The sequence below is a fragment of the Myxocyprinus asiaticus genome, chromosome 8, assembly GCF_019703515.2.
Source record: "Myxocyprinus asiaticus isolate MX2 ecotype Aquarium Trade chromosome 8, UBuf_Myxa_2, whole genome shotgun sequence".
Classification (NCBI taxonomy): domain Eukaryota; kingdom Metazoa; phylum Chordata; class Actinopteri; order Cypriniformes; family Catostomidae; genus Myxocyprinus; species Myxocyprinus asiaticus.
In genome coordinates this window covers 47,169,588-47,188,845 of record NC_059351.1, presented here as the reverse complement: position 1 = coordinate 47,188,845, position 19,258 = coordinate 47,169,588, and the positions used below count along the sequence as shown (strand labels likewise).

At 40.9% G+C, this 19,258-nt stretch overlaps 1 protein-coding gene across 1 annotated transcript; it reads right to left on the bottom strand.

The window, feature by feature from the left end:
* Window positions 1-1,533: 1,533 nt before the first annotated feature.
* On the bottom strand, window positions 1,534-19,063 carry LOC127445318 (neuronal vesicle trafficking-associated protein 1-like). Its single transcript, XM_051705318.1, has 5 exons — window positions 18,934-19,063; window positions 12,673-12,803; window positions 10,570-10,686; window positions 5,590-5,703; window positions 1,534-3,157 (listed from the first exon to the last, which is right to left on the bottom strand). The coding sequence occupies exons 2-5, from the start codon at window positions 12,799-12,801 to the stop codon at window positions 2,966-2,968; spliced, it is 552 nt and encodes a 183-aa protein (XP_051561278.1). The 5' UTR covers window positions 12,802-12,803; window positions 18,934-19,063; the 3' UTR covers window positions 1,534-2,965.
* Window positions 19,064-19,258: the final 195 nt, after the last annotated feature.

Genomic DNA, 19,258 nt, shown 5'->3' with positions numbered 1-19,258 from the left:
CACTTTATTTGGTTCAACGCCTGCACAGTAAAAGGAATAATAATGTTGATTTCAGTAGGAACTTCAGGCCACATGGTGTACAATCCTGTGCTCGTTCAGGTTCTCTTGTATTTGAGTGTCATATACAAAGTATGTGTGGAAAACTTTTTAAATGTTTTTGAATTAATATTCAAATTTTGTCACTTGTTTATATTTAGAACAAAATTTGACAGATGCAACAGATCAGCATTTTACATATTGAAATTCCAGTACAGTATGGAAAGGCAGGGAAACACCCTGGACAGATGGCCAGTCCATCACAGGGCAACACAGACAGACAAATACATTCACACTCTCACTCACACCTATGGGCAATTTAGAGTCTCCAATTCACTTAACCTGCATGTCTTTGGGGGAAACCGGAGCACCCGGCAGAAACCCATACAAACACAGGGAGGACATGCAAAGTCTGCGCAGAAAGGCCCGGTTGACTTGGACTTGAAACTGGAACAGGACTTGAACACGGGAGCTTCTTGCTGTGAAGCGACAGTACTACCCACTCAGCAACTGTGACGTCCTTTAATCTGAAGAGATTTACAGTGCATTTGGGTTTAACATTTTGTCAGGCTTGGGAACTGAACCCACATCCTTGGTTTTGCAAAAGTGCAAGCAGGCCTACTAAATGATCTACATAAAGTTTTTTTTTTTTTAAAGGAATATTTGGGGTTCAATACATATTAAGCTCAATCGACAGCATTTGTGGCATAATATTGATTACTACAAAAATGTATTTTGACTCATCCCTCCTTTTCTTTAATAAAAGCAAAAATCTGGGTTACAGTGAGACACTTTTGAATGGGGGCCAATTTTTTTGTAAAAATACGAATTTCAAAAGTATAGCCACAAGACAAAGGATATGCATGTAAAAATGATTTTAGAATGATAAAATTGCTTTCTAACATTTTCCGTGTAAAGTTATAGCCAATTTTACAACTTTGTTGTAAATGCCATGTAAAGTCAACAAACCCTAAAATGACTGTAAAAATGTAAATTGATACAACTGTAGAGCTCAAATAATATATGAGTTTTAACCGAAAAATTAAAGTGCTCTTATAAAATTATAAGCTGCACATTTCTGTTTAAACCCTCCAAAAATTGGCCCCATTCACTTCCATTGTAATTGCCTCACTGTAAGCTCGATTTTTGCTTTTTTTAAAAAAAGGAGGGACGACGGGAAATTATATTTTTGTGGTAATCAACATTATGCCACAAATGCTGTCGATTGTGCTTAACTTGTATTGAACCCAGAACATTCCTTTAAATTAATTTTTAAATGAACCTCTCTCCCCCCTTACTTCAATAGATTTTTAATTAACTTATAATCTGAAGTCATTGTAATTCGATTTTTATGTCTACGTTTTTATTCTGTATTATGTGTTGCCTTGAATTCACAGCACCGAAATTACAGCGTCAATGTTTTGTAATTTTACAATCTGAATAGATGAAATCACTGCAGTTGTAAGAGACTCCTGTTTCAATGACAGAACACAGAGCTGGTGAATACTGAAACCTTTAATTGTATAATCCACTGAGGATAGATCAAAGTTTGTCACACACAGAAATGAGTATTACTGCAGGCTTTATGATAACAAGAACCCAAATTCATCCTTCCTGCACCAGTAAACAAAAAGAAAATGTTGAAATTATAAGATAAATATATAAATAAATACTTTGCACACATAATAACTTTATACATTTATAGCAATTGAAAACCAATAAAAATGAAAAAGTGTACATATCACAATAGATAAATACCGTGCACTATAAATGAATACAACAAACCAGTAACTGAAGGGGAGAAACACATTTTAAACAGCCATTGTCAGTTTATACATTCTGACCATCTTAGATTAATTTGTTGTAGGACTGATTAACGGACACAAAAATGATCCCTCACCTTCATGAGGTGTTTAATCACATTCTTGAACTTTTTAAAGAATCATTTACGACATTAATTAAACACTTTAATGGCTGCTGGTGCTCTGTGTGTAAATGCTTCATTGCAAATAAAACGATGATACATTTCATGAGAATCTAAAAATGGTTACCGTTAATCCAGTATACATTCAACAACTTGATTTTCAAATTTTACGTTCTAGTTTAAATTCTAAGATGGGTTGGGGATTTGCGGGGATAAGTTAAACATGCAAATGTGTATAAAATTGAGTGTTTGCACCAATTATTTCCTTCTTGCAATTTAAAGTAAGTCAGATTTTCAAATGTATTACATTTTCGTTAGTAAAATGTACAAAAAAGAAACAAAAACTCCAGGGTGGTAGTCGTTTTTCACTTTAAAATCAGACACATTGCTCAAAGACAACAATTAGTATTTTAGAGCTGTTTTAAGGGAACTATCAGAGTTTTTGGAATGCTTTTGTCTTGCAACTGCACTCTGTTGCATTGCAATCATTAGAGCACAATTCACAGCCATTACACTAAGCTAAATTACTTCAAATTAAACCATAAGCGAGAACTAACGCCTAGCAAACGTTGCAAGAATTACAAGCAGCACAACTAAACCTACAATGCCACAGTGAGATGTGCCATCAAAACATGGCATGGTGACATTTAAAATGCTTTAAGAACAAGCTTCGAAATTCTACATTTCTTCTAAACTGGTATTGAGCATCGTGAGATTTCTGAGAGGCTGAAAGCATTTGTATTGCAGAATGCCAACGAAGCAGATTCCAACCCTAGAGACTTCCACGGACATTGCTTCAAAGACGTGTGTCACAGTTAAACTTATTAGTTATCCCTGTCATATTCTAGGAACTTTGTCCATCTTAAACACACATATAAACAGTAATCCCTTTCAGAACTACTTCACCATCAACTTCATCAGGATTGATTCCTCACAAACCCTACATACAGTGTAAACTACCACACCAAACCATCACTTCCCACCTCCTCTTGTCTCCCATTATCTTTATGAATGGTTTGCCTCCTCCTTGGCCCTCTGTGCCTCCTTCAGAGCGTTGATGACGGGGAGCCAGGGAGAAGACAGCTCTGGGATGTTCCTCTTGGCCTGGCTGAGGTGGGTCATGGCAGTGTAGAGGCTGCCCCGGGAATCCTGCTCAGGGTAGTACATCTCCAGAGCTGCTGGTGTGCAGTGTCTGTGCTGCATTAGAAAGTAGAGGTTTGCATTTAAAGGTTATATGGGAACACATCAACTAGAAATTAGAAGGTCAGGTAGGTGCACCGATAAATCAAACTTAAAGGTGAATGTGTCGGAGCTCAGCACTCCTGTTGAAATAGCATTGTTATAGAGGCCAAACTGCTGACTCCTACCCCTTACGATGTTAGAAACAAATATCATACTTTTACACCCCAGAGGTTCTGGAACTTCTATTTACATAAATGCATACATTTGGAGAAATCAATACTTTAATAGCCTTTCCGAGTAAGTAATTTCCAAAGGTTGTTCTTAGAAGTTAATGCGTGAAGCCAGACACTCGCAGTGTAAAGGCTAGGGTATACTTCGTTTTTCCGTCTACCGTTATGTCTAGCGCTCGGTTTTGAAATCTGCCTATTTGGACCTGTTTGCATGTGAACTACGACTGCTTTGTGATAATCTTTAGAACAGTCAATGCCAGGCACATGTGCAGATGACAAGGGCTGCGTCCGAAAAACAAGGAAATTGCTGCCTCCGGAGGTTGTATATGGAGTTTGGAAGGGAACAAGGCATGTCCGAGTCCAGTGTTCGTGTCACATCCTGTCTACTGAGATACCTTCATCTGTTAGATTTTTGAAGGCAGCATAGATGTATCGTTCACTGCCTATGAAATCCCACAATCCTGTGCATGCAGTTCCACAACGGTTGAGCTGAAGAAAAAAAAAATGGCGGCCAAAGAGGCGGTTGATAGCCAATTTGTGTGTTTTTATTCACTTTTTCCAACTTTTGATTCCATTTTTAGCAAGAAAGTAGTATTGTAGTTATTAAATATACACTTGGTATTCGCCAAAACTCTCTTGACATTGTTCTAGATTATTAGACCATTCGGTTAGTCTGAATGAAACAGACACGTTACCTTTAGTGGACACCAGATGGCAATAATCAGTTGCTGGTATCCTAACAACGATGTGACATTATGCTGCCTCAGTAGCCTGTTTTGGAGGTACCTTCGTACACAAACACTGTCTGTTGGCGACAAGACCTATCTTTGGTTTCGGACGCAGCCACAGACTGTCTGTCTAGAAAATATGTGCTGTACGCTCACATTCTGCGCGCACTGTGCTGATGACGAAATTTGCGTCACACGCACTATGTGCAAGACGTAGTGGCACACGGAAAACCAAAGTAGAATTTAGCCTTTGGAGGCTCTTCAGACAGAATAGTTTCCTGCATTCATTTAGGGATTTTTTTTAGCTATTTTTGTCTTCCAGATTTAACATCGAGTCACCGTCAAATTATGTGACATTGCCCTGTACTATAGTGCATCGTTGCATCATCAGTGTCTCATAATTATTAATGAGACTGCATGGCCTTGTCCTATGAGAACGCACTGAATGAATGAATGATTATTCATAAAATCCACGTGACCAGTGCTTCAAACTCTCAAGCGCCTCGGAGTCAGTTGAGAGAGTTGATAGGACTGGATAGGATGCTTGGGGCCTCGGAAATCGTACATCAGTCAAATATATTTTGAATGTTTTACTACATGAAACAGTAACAAAGTTATGCACAATTTTATATTTATGAAATGTAAACAATGGAATTTTCAATTTGTAAAACTACTTAGAATTAGGAGGTGACGGTTGAGTAAAAGTTAAGCATCCCCAAAACCATCTCAAATAGAAAAGATGATTTTGCAACAGAAAGACATCAGTCAAGATTTGTCAACATGCCCCAGGTTCCGTAAAGCTCATTCCATCTTAACAAGAGTCAAATTTCCCACTCTTCAAGTTAGAAATGCTATGTTAGTGTGGCAGGCTAATTACGGCAGTGGTTTCTGCATCAAAGGGAGTGAGGTGGATGCCCCTGCAGGCCTTAATCACAGTTTAGTCATGGTTAGAACTAATTAAAGACATTCTAACACTCTGCCACAGCTAATGCACCACTCAAGATGATATCTGCAAGTCTAAGGAAGTACAACTTAGCTTAGCCACAAACAGTGTAATACATTATAGTAATTTATGTAATAATCTTCTTTTTCATTCCTCTGTCTTATACCATCTGAGCTGATTCCCTGAAAGGGAAAGACAGAACAAATCTTTCTATACTGTAGCAGATTTTGTTGTTGCCGTCAAAGGCCGTGCATTCATTCAGGCTGTGTTGTCGTGCACATTTTTCTGTCACATGGATGAAGCTAGCCAAATTAGGAAGACACCAACATAGACAGGTTATGTAATATGCCCTCATCCTCAAAAATTCCCCCAATACAAATACAGTACATTACATTGTTTGATTTTAGGGGCATTTTTGTTAGGTTTTGTTAGGCTGTGTGTGTTAAGTTGCCACTTGACTCAAAACCAGTTGAGAATCACTTACATAGACCATCAATATTCCTTGTCAGAATGGATAGAGAAAAGTGTTAGTGTTGAGCTCGTTACCTGGAGAATGAAGCCTTCTGGGCAGCCAAGCTGGTCGTACCACAGCGCTTTATACATGACCAACAGCAGCAGGCAAGCCAAGAACGCCAAGGTGATAACAATCAGCCCAGTCAACTGGAAAATACACAGACACATCATGCTTAAAATGCAACACTCAGTTTTATATACAGTACTGTGCAAAAGTCTTAGGCATATAAGATGCTTCACAAAAACATTTGTCTTAAGATGGTTATTTATATTTTCAGCTTTAGTGTGTCAATAGGAAATATACATTTTAGACTCCCAAACATTACTTTTGCAAATAGAATAGAATAGAATAACAGGGAGCCATGCAACAGATGGCATGGTCCCCGCAAAGCCCCTCACTGAATATTGAGTCAGTCTGGGATTACAAGAAGAGACAGAGGCAATTGAGACAGCCTAAATACATAGAAGAACTGTGGCAAATTCTCCAAGAAGCTTGGAAAATCCTATCTGCCAACAACCAAGAAAAACTGTATCCAGGTGTACCTAGGAGAATTGGTGCTGTTTTGAAGGTAAAGGTGGTCACACCAAATATTGATTTGGCTTTTTTATGTTTACTGGACTTGTATGACGTTAATTGATAAATGAAAATTATTTATGGCATTATTTCTGAAGACGTCGTAAAACTTTTGCACAGTACTGTATATATGTAACAGGGGGTCCCTGCTCTGTCTCTCTATGCACCAATGTCCTTGGCTTGAAAAGAACCCCTAAATACAGGGCAAATACACACATAATTGCTTACTTATAGTAACGTACCATATAACAATATACATACTGTGAGCACATGCTGTAAATTAACATGTTTACTTAATTACTAAATAACTAAACTACTAAAATCTAAATAAGTACATACCATAGACTTCTATAGTTTTTGTGGAAAACTAATAATAATTCTAATTCTCTTAAAGATTTTTTTTTTCTATTTAAAAAAAAAAAAAAATAATAATAATAATAATAATCTGAAATAGTAAAAATTATATATTTTTTTGTTCAAAAAACAAATATATATGTAGTATGTTATTTTACGTATGAAAGAGACTGTTATATTACAAAACAAAAAAATTAACAAATGAAATGTTTTAAAAGCAAAACAATTAAATACTTCACGTTATTAAAGTTATCTAAAGATGAAGAATTTGACTACATAAGATTGCATTTATGTTTCAAACAATACAAAAGAAAACAAAAGAAAACGCCCTGGTTACTTTCATAACCTCTGTTCCCGGATGGAGGGAACGAGACATCGTGTCAATGTAGTGACACTAGGGGTCACTCTTGGGAGCCCCAAACACCTCTGCTTTGTGAAAAAAGGCCAATGGGAATTGGTGAGTGGAATTTGCATGCCACTCCCCCGGACATACGGGTATAAAAAGGAGCTGGTATGCATCCACTCATTCAGGTTTTGTGCTGAGGAGCCGAGACAAGGTCCTGGCCATTTCAGCGGGTAGTTCAGTGTTGTGGCAAGAGGGACACAACGTCTAGTTCCCTCCATCGGGGAACGGAGGTTACGAAAGTAACCAGGACATTCCCTATCTGTCACTCACTCGACGTTGTGTCGATGTAGTGACACTAAGGGTCCCTATACAAATGCCACAACTTGCTGAACTGTGTTACCTGGACTGGCAGTGCAAGACAGGCAGACCACTGTGTGCCTCGTAGCCAGCGAAGCAGGCCATCACATAACCTCCCCCAAGACTCTTATGAGCGTTGAACGGGCCTTCGGGAACAAGTCGACTGCCCAACAAATAGGGACAGGCTAGCCCAGCCGTGGCCTCTTTTCCTCTTTTTTCTCCCCAAAAAGAGTGGAATTTGTTAACCGATTGGGGGCCATAAATGTCTACATCGGGGGGTGTCACCGTGGAGACCACACCCTGCCCAGACGGCCGTGCGCACCTGACATGTGACCCAGAGAACAAGGAAAGGAGGGGGGGGGGGTATTTTGAGTGGAAATACGTCACATGGTCTTACCGAGTCTTGTCGGAAGTATGTCATGTGGAGAAGTCCCATGGTAGGTCCTACCCGAGGGGGGAGGAGTTTCTACAAACATGGTGACTGGGGGCAGAGGAAAGACGCAGTTTAACAACAGGGAAACGATTTAGTGGAAGATATCATATGGGGTCACCTACAGGGAACCACCACATGTGGAACACCTACCTCAGTACAGGGCCTAGTTAGCATACGTACTGGGCTGGCAGCGAGTTTCTCCGCAAACTCGTCTACCACAGGGCTAATGAGGAAAGTCATCCAGGGATCACAACTTGTGAACACAACTGGGAGTCAAAAGTGCACGTCTTCACCTCATGGGAGGGGAAAGGCGCTATTCTCAAGTGGTGCACCCGGCCAGCTGTCCCTTAACTTACCTGTTCGGTCCTGACAACACACGGGATGAAACCGGCTCAACTTGGAGATTGTAGGACCTCGCAAAGGTGTTGGGAGTTGCCCAGCCCGCTGCTCTGCAGATGTCTGCCAAAGAGGCGCCACTGGTCAGGGCCCAGGAGGCCGCTACACTCCTAGTAGAGTGGGCTCGTAGCCCCACGGGGGGCGGCAGGAGGAACATCGTCCCCGCAGTCCGTCGGAACCAACCCGGTGTGGGCATGTTTGTGCCACAGCTGGGTGCGCAGGGGCGGGGGGTCCACCGCTGGAGTGCCAAACCTGCCAAAATGGGACGGTGGTCGTGACGACGGCCGTGCGCACTTGACATGTGACCCAGAGAACAAGGAAACCACTCTTTTGTTGAAGTTTTCGTTACCGCAGCCTCTTGGGCATGCGGCGAAAAATGAAACAAAAGATTCTCCTCCCGGCCCTCCACCGGGGGATGAAGTAGTCTGTCCACCAGCTCCATAGAAGCGGGTCTCCTCGTCCCTGGGTCGCCCATCTCAGGGGTGCTTCGAAACCTTCCTTGGGTTCTTGGCGGCCGGCCATGAGACGGGTGGCATCTGCTTCCTGCGGTGGGCTCCACGCCGGGGCCGGGCTGCAGGGGCAGGCTGCGATGGAGCCGGTGCTGTTGCTGCAGGAGGATGCCCTTGGTGACAAGCAGACTGGGTGTGGGGTCTTGAGCCATGCCGGGGCAGGATGTGCTGTATAGCCTCTCTCTGCTTCTTCACTGCCAAGAACTGCTGGGCAGAGTCCTCGATGGTGTCGCCGAACAGGCTGACCTGGGAAATGGGGGCGTCAAGGAACCGTGCCTTGTCAGTCTCTCTCGGCTTGACCAGGTTGAGCCATAGGTGGCGCTCCTGGACCACCAGGGTGGACATCACCTGCGCAAGAGACCGCGCCGTGACCTTTGTCGCCCGGAGAGCGAGGTCGGTCACCGAGCGCAGCTCCTGCCTCAATCCTGGGTCAGAACTACCCTCGTGCACTTGCAAGAGAGCCATGGCGTGCAGGGTGGAGGCGGCCTGTTCAGCGGAACCGCAGGCCCTAGTCGCCAGAGATGACATAACCCTACAGGCGCTGGACGGGGGTCTCAGGCGGCCCTGCCAGGTGGCAGCATTTTGCGGGCAAACACCTTATCCACCTGGGGAATCGCCGAGTACCCCCTGGCAGCCCCACCATCGAGGGTAGTGAGAGCAGAGGAGCTCAGAGACCGGGTCCAGGCAGTGAAAGGTGCCTGCCATGACCTTGTGAGATCCTCATGCACCTCCGGGAAGAAAGGGACCGGGGTGGGGAGCGGCCGTGAGCGGCTCTCCGGGCCCAGGAACCAATCGTCAGGCTGCGAGGGTTCAGAGGGTGTGGAGGGTTCCACTCCAGCCCGACACAAGCAGCCGCCTGGGCAAGCATGGCTGCCAGCTGCACGTCAGGCTGTGACTGGGCGACCACACACAAAGGTGGGAGCCCAGTCGAGTCCTCAGCGTCAGACTGGACAACCCGCTCTCCGATGCTGCAATCGAGAGCTCATCCACTTCGCGAGCGGCGAAATGAGATCGCGAACTCGCCCTGAGACGAGCCGGCGGTCTCATCCCAGAGGGGCAATTGAGCGTACTGGGGAATGGGAGGTCCGTGGGGAGTCACCTGGCAGAGTGGCTCCCATTGGGATCCCCAAATCGCCCCCAGTGCTAACCGACACAGCCTCAAACCTGTAGGTAGAAGGAATGAGGCGGGGAGCCACTGGGGTGGTCTTTCCCTCTAACGCAGGAAAAACCACAACCACAACGTTGCCATGGTCACGCTCTCGCAGTGAGAACATGACCCGTCCACGAATGCTGTCTCCGCGTGTGCAGCGCCCAAGCACGTAAGACTGCGATCGTGGCCATCGAAAGCGGAGAGGTAACGACCGCAACCAGAAAATACACACAAACAGAGAGGCATTTTTAAAAAGACGCTCTCCATTAATGGCAATCTTTTAAGAAGGGAAAATATACTCTTTTAGTAGGAAGAATATATTCTTTTAGCTGCTGAAGCGCCATGGGGCGTTCACCAGTGCAAGAGGGGAAGAGGCCGCTGTAATGCACCGTAAATCCAACAGCTTTTTGAGGTGAATGGATCAGCAGAGTAATTCAGCTCGCTGAACACAACCGCTCAGCTCCGAAGAGAAAATCTGAATGAGTGGTTGCATACCAGCTCCTTTTATACCCGTATGTCTGGGGGAGAGGCATGCAAATTCCATTCGCCAATTCCCATTGGCCTTTTTTCAAAAAGCAGAGGTGTTTGGGGCTCCCAAGTGTGACCCCTAGTGTCACTACATCGACACAACATCGAGTGATAGGGAACATTACAACAAAACATTGAAGAGCAGTTTGGCCATATTTAGCTAAACCATCACTGGGGACATCCACTTACCCCTTAAAACCTTAAGGTTTCACAGATACAACAAACATTTTTCCTTTCACATTACATTCACAATGAAAAACACTGAGAAACAAGAATTCTTGAAACAACCGGCTTTAAAGGGCAAACAGTGTTTAGTTTGGTTAGAATGAATGTAGTGTCTCGTATACAGAGTAGAGACTGCTTTACCTTGACCTTCTCTGACATCTCATCATAAAGGTTTATGTTTAGCTTCTTGATGCTAGGCACATACAGCTTCCTCTTCTTCTCCTTCAGCTGATACTCTGTTGTGGTTTTCACAATCACCTACAGAATGAAAGTCAGAGACAGAAAAAGAAGAGTTAGAACTATTTAAACAGTCCACACAATGAACCGGCACAAAAAGAACAGACCGGCTGGTTTCATAGTTATTATGCTTATTTAAACAAAGCATCATTGTAATAAAAATATTTGACATCGATATAACACAGATACATGGCTTCATTCAGCACTGATTGATCAAAGTATATTGATTTGTGACAAACAATGAGTCTTCAAAGAACCATTTTGAGAGCCAAAATATGGACATGCCAACCAAGTTTTTTCTACTCTGATTTAACTCTGATTTAAGTGAATATATCTTTGTAAATTAACTGGCTCTAGCGCAATCAGATCCATCAAGACTAATATATTAAGGATTCACAGGATACTTCAGGAACTTAAAGGGATAGTTCACCCAATAAGTTACATTCTTTTTATCGTTTACTCACCCCCATAACATTTCAAACCCATTTTCTTGCATCCATGAAACAAAAAAAGGAGTTAAGGCAGAATGTCCGAGCTGCTCTTGGCCATATACAAAAGTTAATTCATATACCATTATTCAATGATAATCTTCCCCATAGCCAGAGCTCACTAATTTCATTATATTGGTTTGACGAAGCCAACATACATTAATAGTTTAAACTTTGCATAGGGTTTTTTCGAAATCCTAAAACCGACATTTCTAACACCAACTCCTCTTAGACCTTTCAAGCTACGTCCATCAAGCTTTGCACAGACCTTCAGACTGTTCTGGAATAGTGTGCTGTCTTTTCTAACTGATCAGACTTACAATTTTCACACAGAGGACAATTAAAAATGGGAAAAATCCCATAGACTTACATTGATGGAATGTTCAATTGGACCAACGGAATGCTCGTTAATTCAAACTTCAACTTTCCAAAATTCAAATGTAAACAAATGCACACAAGACTTTTAATCTGCTTTAAATTACATTCTATCTATCTATCTGTCTGTCTACCTGTCTGTCTGCCGTAGCTGGTTGTTTGTCTTACTGTAACATGTAACCATGAAACGTAAGATTTTAAGTTTTTAAAGTTTTGTCTAGACAAACTTTGCTTATATAGTTTGTACTTGTGTTCAATTGAAAATTGGTGCTTTTAGATGCAATGCACCATGGTTTGATATAATTGACACCACACACCATCGTAACACAGCACAATTGAATAAAAATGTGACCGCAAATTAAATTAGAGAGCTACGGCAGAGAAGTTTATCAATAAATAATGACTAAAATCTCTATAAAGACTAGAAACATAGAACACAAGTCATATGGACTACTTTTACAGTACTTTTACAGTGTGTAGAAATCACCACACACATCATCCACTTTCCTTTTAGGGAAAAGAGCAGCTTGGACATTGTGCATAACATCTTTTTTGTGTTTCGAAGAAGGAAGAAAATAAAACAGTGTTGGAGACATGGGGTTGAGTAAATTATGACAATTTTCATTTTTGTTTGAACTATTCTTTTAAAAATGCAGAGAGAGCAATCTCCTAATTCAATATTATTTGTGATTTTCTCAATGATTCATTATAAAGTTAAATGCAAACTCAGACTGCTTTCCACTCTTTGCACTTGCCTCCTACACAGATAAGAATAGACACAAGCCATCTGTGATAGCCCTGACGTGTGTGTGTGTGTGTGTGCGTTTGCATGATCAGATGGTTTGCAAATTATCCGTTAGTCTTTCAATGTCAAAGTATATCATACACAGTGACAGTGAAAATCCTGATGCTGTCACATTAATTTTCCATGCCAGGCTATCCGCTAGGATCTAACGTGGTGGTTTCTAGCATGTCTTTGATGGTATCAGTAGTTCTAGATGTCTGCTGGTCCACCTCCGGTCTCCTGTGACATTCTTCCCCTAAATTAAGTTCTATGGAGAGTAATGAAAAACAGAGGGCCACTGCGGTCTGTAATATGGAGCTATGTGTGGGCTCTACTCTCTAATGTTTGATCGGTAATTACCTTGTCAGGGAAAGGCTGCTGTAACTGGCTGACCTCCAGTGGAGTGATGAGGGGGATGTTGTCAAAACCATCCTCCACTGACGGCTGTCTTTCCACCTTCTCTACCAGGTTACTGCCCAGTTTAACCATGTCTGAGACAAACACACACAATCAGATCACACTTAGATTCCAAGAAAAGCAAAAAAACCCAAAAGACACAATATAGGAAGAAATATATATGAATATAATATTATTTTAATACTATATAGGCCTAAAGGAATATACTGTATATATTCCATCCATATTCTAGGTGCTGTGTGCTATCATCAACTTTTATTTTTGTTGATGTGCTCTATAAGCGTCATTCGAGTGTTGTCTCTATGCGTCTCATCTTTCATTACTTAGATTTTAAAATTATTTGTTACAATTGGAAGTATTTTTGTGATTCATTCATGATCATTCATGATGTTTGCATTTATAAGCAGTTTGTATGTTTAATAAAACACCCAAAAGATTTGCTTGGAGAGGTTTTTGGGTACTTGGATAAAAAAGGCCACCACAGTTCCTTCCTAATGCTCCAACATTTGATTTCTTTGTACTATCAGCACAAAACTTCACTCAGGCACAATTGGCATATTTCAGAAAAAAAAAAAAAAAAAAAAAACTCATACAAAACCTAATATCTCCTAATATGTATGCATATAATTATTAGTAATAATAATAATAATAATAATAATAAATTGATGATGATAACAACAACAACAGCAGCAGCAATAATTATATTAAAAATTATGATAATTATTATTAATATGCTGTTTTGGGGGGGTAGTAGATTCTGGAGCTCGAGTTCTCTAGGACTTCAATAAATCTATTTACCTTGATCATATCTTAAGGATTTTATGAAACTCATGGAATGTAAATTCATCAGGTTTGTGTACATCTTATTTTCTATTATTAATATAGTATATCAGCCATCGACCATCTTGCCCTCAGCCATTAAAAACAAATATCTGTAGATGACTAGTTACGTAAAAGCCAATGTTACCTGTACACCATTAAGGTTGGAAATCTTTGAAAACATCTCCATCTCAAGTGTCTCAGATCTTTTCTTTGTGGGAATTAAAAATGAGGATGGAAGGTCTTGTTGACATTAAAGTAATGCAGAAGAGTTGCATTATTTCCTTCCATAGCATCATCCACCTGTGAGGATTTGCATCTCTGACATTACTGCATCTGATGTTGCTTGATGTTTTCTATTTAGCACATGTTAGTCTGTAAATATCTTTCCATTAAGTCTTCTCTAAGGGTTCTGCTGTTGGAGCTCTGTGATGTTATTTAATCAGTAACTGTGAGTCTCTCTTCATGTCATTATGACTCAGTGTGCCTGTGCACGCACACACACACACACACACACACACACGTCTATGCCTAATTCACACACACAGACTCACTCATGTTTTACTCATTAGCAGAACAGAGAAAACATTTGATATGATACTGATTTTATTATCTCCTTCCTACAGTACCTAATAAGCTCTCTCAAGATTAAAAAACACAAAAACAGGACAATCACAAGATAAAGACCGATTGTGGGGATGGGGGCGTGGTCGTGTGTCTGTCTGTAGGAGAGGGAGTGTGGTAAGGCTCGTCACCTGGGCTGTCATTATCATTAACACCTGTCTCTTGTTATAGTCATGGCAGAGGGAGACCTGAAATGGCTGACAAAGGCTATGTTCATACTGCAGGCAATTTCAGATTTTTAGTGGGAGTCTGAACAAGGCCTTAAAGAGCATCAGTCGGTAGGAAAGAGAGGGACCAGAGAGAAACTCTTCATGTGTGTGCGATAAGACTGACTGACTCTTTTGCGTGTGATTATTTGGCCCTTTTTGTTTGAGTTTTATGAACGAAGCTGAAGAGTAATAAAATACTCACGTTGACTGTTTCTGCTGCCTCCTGACACCTCCATTTACCATGAGAATACGATCTCTGTTACACCAATTTATATCAGCCAGGCTGATTAATGGGTTGATATTTGGCCATTTAACCGGCACTGGCCGATAACTGTGTTCGCTTGATACACTATATTGCCAAAAGTATTCGCTCACCTGCCTTTAGACGCATATGAACTTAAGTGACATCCCATTCTTAATCCATAGGGTTTAATATGATGTCAGCCCACCCTTTGCAGCTATAACAGCTTCAACTCTTCTGGGAAGGCTTTCCACAAGGTTTAGGAGTGTGTTTATGGGAATTTTTTACCATTCGTCCAGAAGCGCATTTGTGAGGTCAGACACTGATGTTGGACGAGAAGGCCTGGCTCGCAGTCTTCGCTCTAATTCATCCCAAAGGTGCTCTATCGGGTTGAGGTCAGGACTCTGTGCAGACCAGTCAAGTTCTTCCACACCAAACTCGCTCATCCATGTCTTTATGGACCTTGCTTTGTGCACTGGTGTGCAGTCATGTTGAAACAGGAAGGGGCCATCCCCAAACTGTTCCCACAAAGTTGGGAGCATGGAATTGTCCAAAATCTCTTGGTATGCTGAAGCATTCAGAGTTCCTTTCACTGGAACTAAGGGGCCAAGCCCAGCTCCTGAAAAACAACCCCACACCATAATCCCCCCTCCACCTAACTTCACAGTTGGCACAATGAAGTCAGACAAGTACCGTTCTCCTGGCAACCGCCAAACCCAGACTCGTCCATCAGATTGCCAGATGGAGAAGCGTGATTCGTCACACCAGAGAACGTGTCTCCACTGCTCTAGAGTCCAGTGGCGGCGTGCTTTACACCACTGCATCCGACGCTTTGCATTGCACTTGGTGATGTATGGCTTGGATGCAGCTGCTCGGCCATGGAAACCCATTCCATGAAGCTCTCTACGCACTGTTCTTGAGCTAATCTGAAGGCCACATGAACTTTGGAGGTCTGTAGTGATTGACTCTGCAGAAAGTTGGCGACGTCTGCGCACTATGCGCCTCAGCATCCGCTGACCCCGCTCTGTCATTTTACATGGCCTATCACTTCGTGGCTGAGTTCCTGTCATTCCCAATCGCTTCTACTTTGTTATAATACCACTGACAGTTGAATGTGGAATATTTAGTAGCGAGGAAATTTCACGACTGGACTTGTTGCACAGGTGGCATCCTATCACAGTACCACGTTGGAATTCACTGAGCTCCTGAGAGCGGCCCATTCTTTCACAAATGTTTGTAGAAGCAGTCTGCATGCCTAGGTGCTTCATTTTATACACATGTGGCCATGGAAGTGATTGGAACACCTGAATTCAATTATTTGGATGGGTGAGCGAATACTTTTGGCAATATAGTGTAGCTTAAAAGAAGTGCCAGTTCCCAATTGTGTCATTGCCACAATCTAACAAGAGCCTTGTCATTGGATAATGCACCTTTTATATTTATAAAAAATATTTTTGAGAGAATTGAGTGAAATAAGAATTTATTTAATGTCAACAAATTTGTTCACCACAATTGTACAGAGCGGTTATCTGAGTTACTGTAGACTTTGTCAGTTCGAACCAGTCTGCCATTCTCTGTTGACCTCTCTCATCAACAAGGCGTTTCTGCTCACTGGATGTTTTTTGTTTCTGGCACCATTCGGAGTAAATTCTAGAGACTGTTGTGCGTGAAAATCCCAGGAGATCAGCAGTTACTGAAATACTTAAACCAGCCCATCTGGCACCAACAATCCTGCCACGGTCCAAATCACTGAGATCACACTTTTTCCCCATTCTGATGGATGATGTGAACATTAACTGAAGCTCCTGACCCATATCTGAATGATTTTATGTACTGCTCTGCTGCCACACGATTGGCTGATTAGATAATTGCATGGATGATTGTTGGTGCCAGATGGGCTGGTTTGAGTATTTCTGTAACTGCTGATCTCCTGGGATTTTCATGCACAACAGTCTCTAGAATTTACTCCGAATGGTGCCAAAAACAAAAAACATCCAGTGAGTGGCAGTTCTGTGGACAGAAATGCCTTGTTGATGAGAAAGGTCAACAGAGAATGGCCAGACTGGTTCGAACAAAGTCTACAGTAACTCGGATAACCGCTCTGTACAATTGTGGTGAGAAGAATAGCATCTCAGAATGCTATTCTGAGATGCGGGTTGGCGCTGTTTTGGCAGCACGAGGGGGACCTACACAATATTAGGTAGGTGGTTTTAATGTGTGGCTGATCGGTGTGTAATATATATATATATGTATACACACACACTGCCGTTCAAAAGTTTGGGGTCACATGACTGAAATGTCTCTCATGATCTTAAAAACCTTTTGATCTTATTTAGTTTAGTTTTGTAGACAAAAATATAATTATGCCAGCATATTAATTTATTTCATTACAAAACTAAAATTTTGACTTGGACCGAATAATAAAGAAAAGCAGTCAATAAGTGCCCAGCATAGATGGGAACTCCTTTAATACTGTTTTAAATGCATCCCTGGGTGATACCTCAAGAAGATGGTTGAGAAAATGCCCAGAGTACATTTCTGCAAATTCTAAACAAAGAGTGGCTACTATGAAGATGCGAAAATATAACATATTTTTTATTTATTTTGGATTTTTTTTTTTGTCACAACATTAATTCCCATAATTCCATTTCTGTTATTCCATAGTTTTGACGACTTCACTATTATTCTAAAATGTGAAGAAAAAATAATAATAAAGAATGAGTAAGTGACCCCAAACTTTTGAACGGCAGTGTATATATATATATATATATATATATATATATATATATATATATATATATATATATATATATATATAGTATATCTATCTATCTAGTGACCGTGGCATATTGTAACATTATATGCGGCAAGTTGTCACAATGAAACTTGCCACTAAACCAGTGGTTTAGGTTTTATGTGAACGTTGGGGGGAAACGGAGGAACCTGTCCCTATCACAACCACCAAAACAAAATTTATGCTACTCTTTAAATCAACATTAAACAGCCTATAATAGGCTTTTCAGGAAAATGTAAAACCTAAAACAATTCTGAGACACAAAACAATTCAGGAAAACACAAAAATGGAAAAGGTAACATTCAAAAATATAAAAACAAGCTAATCAGTACAAAAAACAAAACATAAAAAAACCTTGCAATTGATGAATTGTACATTTATGATTTAAAAAATACATGTGACGCCCTGCCCCAACCTGACGTTCATGACAAATACCTGCATCCTAAAAACACATTTAAACATGTTGGTAAATAATTTGGTACATTAGTTAATCCTTGACTTAATGTTTGACAGTGTGGTTTGATTATGTTCAATGGTTTGTGAAAGAGCTATAACACAAATATGATGAAAGTTGAAAATGTACTTTGGAGGGATTTCACCAAAATTATTCTAACTTAAAGAGGGTTTTTAACAAGGTGTTTGAAACCAATACACAAAATCTGTGCTAGAGAAAACACATTTGCGCAATTGGACTTTGGACTCAAACTGTTCCAGTTACAGCATATAGCATTTGTGACAACAAGCCCCAATATATATATATATATATATATATATATATATATATATATACACAATCACTGCACCTGAGAGGCCATAAAATGACTATGGCAATTTTATTTGCCTCTTCCACAACAAGGTTATTCTAGATGCCCAGGCTAGTGCACTTTAGGATGTGTGAGACATTACTGATCTGACATCAGGATGAAATCAAATAGGTTTTGATTAGGGTTCGACCACGGACTGCTATCGATGACCACACCATACCTGCTGCACCAGCGCAAATCTGACAATAAACGACGTCATAATCGATTATCTTTTATAGCTCCATATCAGGGGCACATTTAAGTATTTAATCATTAGGCCTACTTGTAATTTATCACACGCATCCTCCGACGTTGACATGTCGCGTTTGGACCGCTCTAGTATGAACCATTATTACACAACACATGCGGATTCACTGATACGTCAAAATCAAAAGAATGATGCCAAGCATTTATTGTCTATGAGACACTAAAGGAAAATAATATATATATATATATATATATATATATATATATATATATATATATACACACACACACACACACACACGTAGTTGGATAGGGAAAAAATCTTATTAGGACAGGCTAAATTCTAATTTCTCCAGCATTTCTCTAATCACGTAATAGCCGCTGTCCAGAGGTTTGGCGACAAAATAAATAAATAAAAAAAAAAAAAAAAAAAAAAAAGAAAATAACCATTGCGCTTCAACGACAAATGGATACCGAATAATAAATAAATGGGATAGATAAACTCACTGGTTTTCCTGGCGGTTGTCTTGGCAATGCTTCTCTATCGATGATGTTGATGGCTGCTGGTTATTACGGCTGTGTGTGTGATTCACTGAAGCGCATCAGCTGCCCCGTCGCTGCATTTCCACTGAATCGTCGCTCCTGTATGATGTCAATTGTATCGCAGAAGATAACTGGGTGGTGATGATGATGGTGACCAAAAAGTAACCCCCCCTCCTATTAAATTTTCTTTCTGTTAGCATACTTTCTTATAGAAATGAAATCATACACATTTGTAAAACATACATTGCACATAAATAAATAAATAAATAAAAGAAACATTTTGTGGTGA